The 12299-nt window shown below is 48.1% G+C and overlaps 1 protein-coding gene across 1 annotated transcript in view; it reads right to left on the bottom strand.

Moving 5' to 3' along the window:
• Positions 1-12299, bottom strand: part of RFX1 (regulatory factor X1) — an 85598-nt gene that overhangs the window by 29569 nt on the left and 43730 nt on the right. Inside the window, 1 exon segment of the mRNA XM_029585711.1 lies at positions 8314-8409. Coding sequence (XP_029441571.1) covers positions 8314-8409 — 96 coding nt within the window.

The raw sequence follows: 12299 nt of genomic DNA, 5'->3' as shown, positions 1-12299 counted from the left end.
AAATGAGAACCTTAAAATAGAAAGGAAGAAAAGAGCTGCCATCACAGTTTCCAATACATAACAGATCCAAAGCAAAGTTGCTTATTAGTAACAGGTATTTTCCATGGACTGCAGAACAGCTACACGAGCGGGCGATGTCATCGAACAGCGCAAGGTCAGGCTCGCTCTCTCACAGCTCAGGAAAGCAAATAGAAGACCCTCAGCCTGTAACCGAGTCAATTTCAACTTGCTCGGGATGGAGGGATCGTGGGGGCTCTTTGTTCTGCTGGCCACGGAGGACACCTGTTTCAGGTAAGCAACTCTGCTTTCTCTGTAGACCAGCAGGAACAATACAGCCACACATGTGGGGACATCCAAATTGAGGAGTGCAATGAATCTTTAAAGAACAGCTGTAGTGTACTGCAGCTTGGGGTTTTTTTTTAAGCAGGAAATTCTAGTTAAAGATGTTTCTCAGCGCAGCTTGAACAAAGCTACTGTCCATGCATGACTCTTGATCTAAACAATAAAGCTTTGCAAATATATGCAATGATGATCAAATAGCTTGGATGCAGAGTTCTAATGCAGCACAGAGGTGGCGACTGCTCTGATCTGATGCGCTTCTATTGGTTGTGACAGATTGAGATCAACAGTTCTTTAACAAGGAGATTATATGTTGAAAAAGCCATCTTTTGTTCGTATCCTAACAGCTGAAATGACTTTCTGCAGGGTTTTGTTCTATCTAAGTAGAAGAGCAGTTCTGCTAATGCTGGATGATGGTTTGGGAAAAACGTTGGTTCAGATGGAATTAGGATGCTTCTTTAGGACGGCAGCAATGGCCTAGTGGTGAGCGCAGCAGGCGGGGAGCCAGAGTTCGATTCCCACTGCTGCTCTTTCTGATCTTGGGCACGTAGATGGGGAAACGTTGGTTCAGATGGAATTAGGATGCTTCTTTAGGACGGCAGCAATGGCCTAGTGGTGAGCGCAGCAGGCGGGGAGCCAGAGTTCGATTCCCACTGCTGCTCTTTCTGATCTTGGGCACGTAGATTGGGAAACGTTGGTTCAGATGGAATTAGGATGCTTCTTTAGGACGGCAGCAATGGCCTAGTGGTGAGCGCAGCAGGCGGGGAGCCAGAGTTCGATGCCCACTGCTGCTCTTTCTGATCTTGGGCACGTAGATGGGGAAACGTTGGTTCAGATGGAATTAGGATGCTTCTTTAGGACGGCAGCAATGGCCTAGTGGTGAGCGCAGCAGGCGGGGAGCCAGAGTTCGATTCCCACTGCTGCTCTTTCTGATCTTGGGCACGTAGATTGGGAAACGTTGGTTCAGATGGTATTAGGATGCTTCTTTAGGACGGCAGCAATGGCCTAGTGGTGAGCGCAGCAGGCGGGGAGCCAGAGTTCGATGCCCACTGCTGCTCTTTCTGATCTTGGGCACGTAGATTGGGAAACGTTGGTTCAGATGGAATTAGGATGCTTCTTTAGGACGGCAGCAATGGCCTAGTGGTGAGCGCAGCAGGCGGGGAGCCAGAGTTCGATGCCCACTGCTGCTCTTTCTGATCTTGGGCACGTAGATTGGGAAACGTTGGTTCAGATGGAATTAGGATGCTTCTTTAGGACGGCAGCAATGGCCTAGTGGTGAGCGCAGCAGGCGGGGAGCCAGAGTTCGATGCCCACTGCTGCTCTTTCTGATCTTGGGCACGTAGATTGGGAAACGTTGGTTCAGATGGAATTAGGATGCTTCTTTAGGACGGCAGCAATGGCCTAGTGGTGAGCGCAGCAGGCGGGGAGCCAGAGTTCGATGCCCACTGCTGCTCTTTCTGATCTTGGGTACGTAGATTGGGAAACGTTGGTTCAGATGGAATTAGGATGCTTCTTTAGGACGGCAGCAATGGCCTAGTGGTGAGCGCAGCAGGCGGGGAGCCAGAGTTCGATGCCCACTGCTGCTCTTTCTGATCTTGGGCACGTAGATTGGGAAACGTTGGTTCAGATGGAATTAGGATGCTTCTTTAGGACGGCAGCAATGGCCTAGTGGTGAGCGCAGCAGGCGGGGAGCCAGAGTTCGATGCCCACTGCTGCTCTTTCTGATCTTGGGCACGTAGATTGGGAAACGTTGGTTCAGATGGAATTAGGATGCTTCTTTAGGACGGCAGCAATGGCCTAGTGGTGAGCGCAGCAGGCGGGGAGCCAGAGTTCGATTCCCACTGCTGCTCTTTCTGATCTTGGGCACGTAGATTGGGAAACGTTGGTTCAGATGGAATTAGGATGCTTCTTTAGGACGGCAGCAATGGCCTAGTGGGGAGCGCAGCAGGCGGGGAGCCAGAGTTCGATTCCCACTGCTGCTCTTTCTGATCTTGGGCACGTAGATGGGGAAACGTTGGTTCAGATGGAATTAGGATGCTTCTTTAGGACGCCAGCAATGGCCTAGTGGTAAGCGCAGCAGGCGGGGAGCCAGAGTTCGATTCCCACTGCTGCTCTTTCTGATCTTGGGCATGTAGATGGGGAAACGTTGGTTCAGATGGAATTAGGATGCTTCTTTAGGGCGGCAGCAATGGCCTAGTGGTGAGCGCAGCAGGCGGAGAGCCAGAGTTCGATGCCCACTGCTGCTCTTTCTGATCTTGGGCACGTAGATTGGGAAACGTTGGTTCAGATGGAATTAGGATGCTTCTTTAGGACGGCAGCAATGGCCTAGTGGTGAGCGCAGCAGGCGGGGAGCCAGAGTTCGATTCCCACTGCTGCTCTTTCTGATCTTGGGCACGTAGATTGGGAAACGTTGGTTCAGATGGAATTAGGATGCTTCTTTAGGACGGCAGCAATGGCCTAGTGGTGAGCGCAGCAGGCGGGGAGCCAGAGTTCGATGCCCACTGCTGCTCTTTCTGATCTTGGGCACGTAGATGTGGAAACGTTGGTTCAGATGGAATTAGGATGCATCTTTAGGATGGCAGCAATGGCCTAGTGGTGAACGCAGCAGGCGGGGAGCCAGAGTTCGATGCCCACTGCTGCTCTTTCTGATCTTGGGCACGTAGATTGGGAAACGTTGGTTCAGATGGAATTAGGATGCTTCTTTAGGACGGCAGCAATGGCCTAGTGGTGAGCGCAGCAGGCGGGGAGCCAGAGTTCGATGCCCACTGCTGCTCTTTCTGATCTTGGGCACGTAGATTGGGAAACGTTGGTTCAGATGGAATTAGGATGCTTCTTTAGGACGGCAGCAATGGCCTAGTGGTGAGCGCAGCAGGCGGGGAGCCAGAGTTCGATTCCCACTGCTGCTCTTTCTGATCTTGGGCACGTAGATTGGGAAACGTTGGTTCAGATGGAATTAGGATGCTTCTTTAGGACGGCAGCAATGGCCTAGTGGTGAGCGCAGCAGGCGGGGAGCCAGAGTTCGATGCCCACTGCTGCTCTTTCTGATCTTGGGCACGTAGATTGGGAAACACTACAGTACCTGAAGCTGCCAATGAAATGTTATTAACTCTGGGTGCCTTTCAAGTTTTTCTCTGTCTCCACCTGCTGGAAGGGAGGCATAACCCACGGTCTGGACTGATCCGGGTGCGTACAGGGAACTGAGCATCACTTTGTCTTTGAATATTTGAGTGTACAGTGGGTAGCTAACAAATGCTTGTAACGTGCTCTCTTTTCTTGCTGAAGTAATAGCAATTAGAAATAAAAACCTACCATGTGACAAACTTCACGTGTGCTGCAGCCATCGGCTCAAACAGTGCTATGTTTAAATCTCACTATGGTGGCCATGCTTTTATTTCAGGTTTCCAATTATATAGCCCTTTAACCATGTAACCAAGGGTTCTTTTGAAACTGGCAAACCTTAAGCGCACTCTAACTGGATTTGTTTTTAAAACCAAAATCAAAGATGTAGAAGGTAACAAAGAAGGCATGGAACGTAATAAAAGTAGGGATCCTCAATCCAACTAATGACACCAGGATGAAAATCTTTTCCATTTATAACTAGAGGATTTTCTGCTCGTTGATGGTAATAGGATCTTATGTGCCCACAATAGAAGGCAGGCGTATCCAATGATAAGTCACTGCAATCACTCTTTTTTACTGTTTAACAATGTGTTCTATTTGTGCCTCCAAGGCCGCTCCGATTTCAAAGCGGCCTTGGAGGGAACGGGGAAAGCCATCGGGGTTCCCCTAGGGCTCGGCCCGTGCAAGGTGCACCAGTGTGCACCCCCTTGCGCGCGGTAGCGAGCGCATGTTATAAAATCGGGTATACATTTGTACACGCCGGTAGCGCGCACAAATGTACCCCGAGCGCGCAGTTTTAGAAATCTGCTCCTATTTGTTGTTAAAAATTATTTTTTGGACCATTTGAACATCTCTATTACAACACACTTGCGTTATTGGTATATATCAGATGGACCTTGAGAAGGGAGAATTTTCCTTTTCTTGAGAATCTGATAGAAATGGTTGCAACTTGATCTCCCTTGCCAACTTCTAAAGTTTTGGTTGTAAATAAAAAAACCTCGTTGCTTTTTCCGGTATTTCCTTCATATATGTCTTTGCACAAAAGAGTGACATTCACCGTCGGCCTGAATTGCTTTGCGATGAATCACTTAGTTGGTGCTGATTGCCCCTTTCAGCGCTGTTTCTCAGCACCATGGGTTTTTCTTTTTTCCATGCCGATGAAGCTTTAGCGCCGGGCTTCAGCACTAAATGTTTCGTCTGCACACGATTTTTCCTGCACCAATGGTTCCTTGAGGCTATTATTTTTTTGACATACGTTTTTTGATGCATCATACGATCAGTGCATCTCTCCTTTGAAGTCAATCATGACAGCGAGGGGGGATCTATGCCTCTTTCTTCTTCTCGAGAATATTACGTTTTTAATTCAAATTTAAATGCTTAAAATCAAAGCGATGACACAAGACAGACAGTAACCAATCTGTTTGCAAAGCGGACAAAAATAGGGAAGGCGCGTAGTGGCAATAGCGCAAAAAATTCCACGTATGCTCAAAGCTCTTTTATTTGCCTTTCAGAGCTACGAGAGAGCGAGACCGACCTTAGTGCGTTCAGATGCCACCCACTTGGCTGGCTGTACTGTTCCTGCTTGTACGTGGAGAAAAGGAGAAAGAAGAAGAGGATTTCATAGACAGCTGCTGTCACTCCTTGTTAACTGTTTCTAAATAATGTGTTGGAGTTACCTTTAATTATGCGCTACCTTATTTTCTTATAAATAATGTGCTTGTTACTTATTTCTTTAAAACTTAATAAACAAGACATATGAAAAGAAGAGAAACAGCAAAGGAGGCAGAGTCTGGGAATGGCAACCAAGTCTGATGGCAAAGCTCATTTTAATTTCCTTTCCACGGGATGAATATCTCAAACTCCTATCATGCAATTTAGCAAGGGTCAGCCAAACCCGGCCTGCCTTGCTCAGTAACTGCATTCACGGTCTCCCCTAAGAGGGAAGTCTGCTGTTCCAAACTGTTCATTATCCGTGCCACCACCCTCTCTCCAATGGCACTTCCTACTGCCATCAGCGTGAATAAACTAAGGCTCTCTGAAGTGAGTGCTCCAGCATGGGTCCTTCTTATGGACTGCACAGAAAAGGAAAGACACTAGGGATTTTCTTTCTATTATCTCTTCCAGCAATTGAGAGTGGAACAGGCCAGGCAAGCTCTGGGTTACATGTTCGACCTGCACATTGTCCTTCCTCAGGACTCCAGTACTGCACACAAAATATAAACCCTGGTCTATCTTACTCCCTCCCACATGGGACAGAGTCAACATTTCTTAAAAATCTAATCTGGATACAGCCAATGGAGCCAAAGATAGCAAAAACTACAAACATCAGCTCCAAGTTAATAACAGAAACCTGACAGTCGCATGTGAGAAACCTCTCTCACGCATTCAAAGAAAAAAAACCATTTATAAACAGAGTCCCAATTTTTTTAGATAATTTAATTTTGCAGTGCAACCACTTGTGTCAAAAACAAAAAATAAACACCGTAACTCCCTTTGTCAAATCGTCTTAAGACTTTTCTGAAGCCTGCGCTGGACACAGCTACGTTTCGGTTCTTGCTTCAGGACTGTTCTCTTCCATTTCTCGTATTTCTGATCACAAATCACGTCCCTTGTGTCTTCATAAAAGCGTTAATACGATATAACAAAGGGAAGTACAGCATTTAGTTTTTGTTTTTGACACAAGTGCTTGCACTGCAAAATTGAAAATTTTAAAAAGATTGGGACCATGATTATAAACATTTTCTTTCTCTGAATTCATGCAGATATTTTTCCACAAATTCAAGAGTCACATCAGACAATATTTCTTCAGGGAAAGGGTGGTGGATGCATAGAACAACCTCTGCAGACAGGTGGTAGAGATAAAAACAGGAACAGAATTCAAGAAAAACTTGGATAAGCACAGAGGATCCTTAGCTGTGGGGGAGTGAGGGGTAAAGCCTGGGATAAGTGCAAAGGATCCTTAGCTGTGGGGGAGTGAGGGGTAAAGCCTGGGATAAGCACAGAGGATCCTTAGCTGTGGGGGAGTGAGAGGTAAAGCCTGGGATAAGCACAGAGGATCCTTAGCTGTGAGGGAGTGAGAGGTAAAGCCTGGGATAAGCACAGAGGATCCTTAGCTGTGAGGGAGTGAGGGGTAAAGCCTGGGATAAGCACAGAGGATCCTTAGCTGTGGGGGAGTGAGGGGTAAAGCCTGGGATAAGCACAGAGGATCCTTAGCTGTGAGGGAGTGAGGGGTAAAGCCTGGGATAAGCACAGAGGATCCTTAGCTGTGAGGGAGTGAGGGGTAAAGCCTGGGATAAGCACAGAGGATCCTTAGCTGTGAGGGAGTGAGGGGTAAAGCCTGGGATAAGCACAGAGGATCCTTAGCTGTGGGGGAGTGAGGGGTAAAGCCTGGATAAGCACAGAGGATCCTTAGCTGTGGGGGAGTGAGGGGTAAAGCCTGGGATAAGCACAGAGGACCTTAGCTGTGAGGGAGTGAGGGGTAAGCCTGGGATAAGCACAGAGGATCCTTAGCTGTGAGGGAGTGAGGGGTAAAGCCTGGGATAAGCACAGAGGATCCTTAGCTGTGGGGGAGTGAGGGGTAAAGCCTGGGATAAGCCCAGAGGATCCTTAGCTGTGAGGGAGTGAGGGGTAAAGCCTGGGATAAGCACAGAGGATCCTTAGCTGTGGGGGAGTGAGGGGTAAAGCCCTGGGATAAGCACAGAGGATCCTTAGCTGTGAGGGAGTGAGGGGTAAAGCCTGGGATAAGCACAGAGGATCCTTAGCCTGTGAGGGGAGTGAGGGGTAAAGCCTGGGATAAGCACAGAGGATCCTTAGCTGTGGGGGAGTGAGGGTAAAGCCTGGGATAAGCACAGAGGATCCTTAGCTGTGGGGGAGTGAGGGGTAAAGCCTGGGATAAGCACAGAGGATCCTTAGCTGTGAGGGAGTGAGGGGTAAAGCCTGGGATAAGCACAGAGGATCCTTAGCTGTGAGGGAGTGAGGGGTAAAGCCTGGGATAAGCACAGAGGATCCTTAGCTGTGAGGGAGTGAGGGGTAAAGCCTGGGATAAGCACAGAGGATCCTTAGCTGTGAGGGAGTGAGGGGTAAAGCCTGGGATAAGCACAGAGGATCCTTAGCTGTGAGGGAGTGTGAGGGGTAAAGCCTGGGATAAGCACAGAGGATCCTTAGCTGTGAGGGAGTGAGGGGTAAAGCCTGGGATAAGCACAGAGGATCCTTAGCTGTGAGAGGGAGTGAGGGGTAAAGCCTGGGATAAGCACAGAGGATCCTTAGCTGTGAGAGGGAGTGAGGGGTAAAGCCTGGGATAAGCACAGAGGATCCTTAGCTGTGGGGGAGTGAGAGGTAAAGCCTGGGATAAGCACAGAGGATCCTTAGCTGTGAGGGAGTGAGAAGTAAAGCCTGGGATAAGCACAGAGGATCCTTAGCTGTGGGGGAGTGAGGGGTAAAGCCTGGGATAAGCCCAGAGGATCCTTAGCTGTGAGGGGTAAAGCCTGGGATAAGCACAAGGGATCCTCAGCTATGGGGTAAGCCATGAAGGACAGGAGGACGCTATGTGGGTCCTCATGGGGATATGTCGGTGCTACTTGCATTTCTGCTAATTTGACACCAAATAGCCTCATGCTGCCAAGGGGACTCTACAGCTGCAGTCAAGAGATAGCAGAACGATTTTCTCAGCTTTTTGTAAGCTTCTGCAGTTAGGTTTATGCATTCCTTTCCCATTGGACAGCAGATAAAAGTGGGAAGAGCTATCTGTAGTAGAACAAAGAAAAAGCCTGATCCAGATGACTTCGCAGTGCTGCTAGATTATTACACCCACAAGGGCAGTAGCCGCAGAAGGATAGGAGTAAGCCTGAAACATACCTCCTGTGTCACATGCACCTGCTGCAGGCCTTGCACTGTCAGCTGCTGGACCGGGCTGGTCTTAGGAGCCTGTGCTGTGGACTGCACAACAGACCTCTAAGAGAAAAAGAGAAAAACACCAGCATGGAGTCCAGTGTCAGACAGCAATGATACACACCCAACAAATGTTATCAGCTGTGAAATCCAGTCAGTCCAGTCCAGGCAAACAGACTATGCCCACTGGCCAGCAAGTGGAGCCAGAGAATAACAGGTTCACTGATGTCGCCTCTTATAGGCTTCCGTGCTGACCTCAGCCTGCCAGTAATTAGCTCCAAAATTGAATCCCCTTGCAACCAGAAGGCTTTCCAGAAAACAATAAAAGGGAAAACACTGCCAAGAAAACAATAAAAGGGAAAACACTGCCAAGTTAAACTTTGTAACTTGCCTGAAGGGCAAAAGCCACACTGGCAGCAGAACAGGCAGGGGGTTCTGGACTGGTCTGATTGGATTCAAGGAAAATCAATCATCAGCAGGTAAGAACATAAGAACATAAGAAAATGCCATACTGGGTCAGACCAAGGGTCCATCAAGCCCAGCATCCTGTTTCCAACAGTGGCCAATCCAGGCCACAAGAACCTGGCAAGTACCCAAAAACTAAGTCTATGCCATGTTATCAGGTAAAAGGTGAAATTATGCCCTACCCGCTAACTTCTGCACACCAGGCAAAAACATGCAGGTACGTTCCCTCTCATCTGGAGGCAGATTCTTTCTGACATCAACCCTACATAAGTTATCACTAGAATCCTACATGGCAGGGTTCTCTGCCTCCAGCTACTGAGAGGACAGTCGGTCAAGACATAACTCAGGATTTCCTGCTTAATTCTAATTTTAACTTGAGATAATATGCTTATTCTGCTGACTGCAGAGTTAACCAAAGATCTAAATGCCATACACCTGCAGATCAGATCTCCTGCAGAGCAGCGAGCCACTCAAATGGATTCGGCTCTCTGCCTGCCTTTTTGTAGGGTGGATCACGTCTTTAGTGATTGGCAAGCCTCAGTCACATAGCTGCATAGAGAGTTATATTATTCCTCGTTTAAGGTTTAGTAAGCACCGGTAAGGGAGCTGTTGTCGGCATTAACAGATTGCCCATGGGTCACTGTGGGTTTCTCTCTTAGCACTTCCTGTTCAGCTTATTTACTTCCTGTTCAGGGTTTATTAAAAAGCTCTTCAAAATCAGGCTTTTCATCAAAACCAACTTCTATTGAAGCACAAAAAGCCTCTTTGAAGCCAATGCATTAAAAAAAAAACTTCAGCACAGACAGCTCCTCTACTTAGAAAGACCGTTGAGGCCAGCTGCTCAACAGTTGCTAAGGGCGCGGCAGCCATCTTGCTTCCATCAGGGAACCGCAGGTTCAACTGCCTGGCTCTGCTGGGAGACAGAGAAATACTGAAGGGACATAGGGTGAGCACTGTCCTGATACAGGATACCTTTTCAGCTTTTCTCTGTCTCCCTCTGCTGGACAGGAGGCTCAACCCACTGTCTGGACTGATCCGGGTACGTACAGGGAACGCATTTTTCTTACACTCCTGAATTTTTAAATTCCTGCATCAGACCTTCCATGCCCTGCAGACTAAACCTGAAAATGTATCTAGCCAGTCCAAGGTACAATATGAGAATCCAATGCAAATTAATACAAAATGACCTTAATGTAAGCAGTGTGGCTACTGATTATATTCCATTGTTAATAAAATGATGATAGTGTGGGAGAGGAAGTAGACCTGCAGTCATGAGATGATGAGAAGTCATCTATTCGATTCACTTCAGAAGGCTATATGCTCAAGTTATGTTTCCAGAGCATTACTTAGCTGATAATTCTGCTAAGCTGGAATCCACTGCAGTTTACCTGTCAGCTGGTTTATATGGTATTATTAGGCTAGCACCTAAATTCATAGCACTCACAGTTGGAGCAAGAAGACTGTTGTTGTTTCGAAGTTGGGCAGCCTATTCAGGATCAAAATCATGCCCGAGTAGGACCAGCTCGGCCTCCAGATACTGGATGAGAGGGAAAGCAAATGTTGCTTACCTGTAACAGATGTTCTCACAGGACAGCAGGATGTTTGTCCTCACATATGGGTGACATCATCAGAACGGAGCCCAATCACGGAAAACATCTGTCAAAGTTTCCAGAACTTTGACTGGTCCCTACTGGGCAAGCCCAGCAATGCATTGACCCTGCAGCCAGCAGGGGTCCCCCTTTCTTGTTAAAAAGCTACAGGTAGTGCCGAAAATAAAATAAGAAAACGTTACAAACCCAACACCGCAGGGCGGCGGGCGGGTTTCGTGAGGACTAACATCCTGCTGTCCTGTGAGAACACCTGTTACAGGTAAGCAACATTTGCTTTCTCTCAGGACAAGCAGGATGGTAGTCCTCACATATGGGTGAGTACCGAGCTGAGGATGTCCGAACAGCACCAAATGTACCCAAAGACGTGCAATAAGCCCAAGAACTAGGGCGGAATTTGGTAGAGGGCATCCTGAACCCCACCGGGCAGGCGGAAGGGTGTTGGTACATCACATTGTAAATAGGATGCGCAAGACAGACTGGCCGAAGATGGAATCCTGTCTTCCGGCTTTGTCCAAGCAATAGTGGGGCTGCAAAAGTGTGGAGGGAACTCCAGGTGGCAGCCCCGCAAATGTCAGGAAGCGGCACCGATCGTAGGTGCGCTACTGATGTCGCCATGGCCCTCACAGAGTGCGCTTTAACACGGTCTTGAAAAGGGATGCCCGCTTGCTGATAGCAAAAAGATATGCAGTCCACTAACCAGGAGGAGAGAGTCTGCTTACCCACAGGCTGCCCCAATTTGGTGGAATGGAAAGAGAGTGTTCCCCAATTTGGTGGAATGGAAAGAGAGTGTTTTCCCTGTGAGCAGCTGTACGGTCTAGGTAGAAAGCTAGAGCCCGTTTACAGTCAAGAGTATGTAGAGCCTGCTCACCTGGATTGGAAAGGGGCCTGGGAAAGAAGGTGGGTAGTATAATGGATTGATTGAGATGAAACTCCGATACTACCTTAGCTAAGAACTTAGGGTGAGTGCAGAGTACTGCCCGGTCCTTCAGAAGTTAAGTGTAAGGCGGATAGGTAACTAGGGCCTGTAATCCACTAACTCTGCAAGCTGAAGTGATTGCCAGAAGGAAAATCACTTTCCATGTGAGATAGCGAAGGTCACAGGATTGAACAGGCTCGAATGGTGGTTTCATGAGCCAACCCAAAACCAGATTGAGGTCCCAAGAAGGGGCTGGAGGGCGCAGTGGAGGCTTGAGGTGAAGCAAGCCTTTCAAAAAACGTGTTGCGAGGGGTTGTACTGATATGGGAACATCCCCAACACCTTTATGGAAGGCGGCTACCGCACTGACATGAATTTTGATGGAGGAAGTTTTGAGACCTGACTCTGACAAGTGCCAGAGATAGTCCAAAAACCTTGGGATTGGACAGGTAAAGTGGTCAAGGGATTGAGAAAAGCACCATGACGTGAACCTGGTCCATTAGTAAGAATACGATTTCCTTGTGGAAGGCTTCCGTGAAGCAATCAGGACACGGGAAACTGGTTCAGAAAGGTTAAGTGGCTGAAGGATTAACCTTTCAACATCCATGCAGTCAGGGACAAGGCTTGAAGACTGGGGTGGCGAAGGCACCCGTAGTTTTGAGTGATTAGAAGCGGGTCCTTTCCCAAGGGAATGTGCCTGCGAATGGAGAGATCCTGAAGTATTGGAAACCACACTTGGCGCGGCCAGTGGGGTGCTATCAGGATCATGGTTCCCTTGTCCTGACATAACTTCACGAGAGTCTTTGAGAGAAGTGGAAGTGGAGGGAATGCATATAGGAGACCGGTTTACCATGATAGAGAGAACGCGTCTCTTGGCTGATAGTGCTGGCTGCGAGTGAGAGAGCAGAAGTTGTCTAATTTGCGACTTTGAGATGACGCAAAGAGGTCTATTTGAGGATAAC

Source organism: Rhinatrema bivittatum, chromosome 19 (genome assembly GCF_901001135.1).
Source record: "Rhinatrema bivittatum chromosome 19, aRhiBiv1.1, whole genome shotgun sequence".
NCBI classification, from domain to species: domain Eukaryota; kingdom Metazoa; phylum Chordata; class Amphibia; order Gymnophiona; family Rhinatrematidae; genus Rhinatrema; species Rhinatrema bivittatum.
This window is presented reverse-complemented; position numbering and strand designations above follow the sequence as displayed.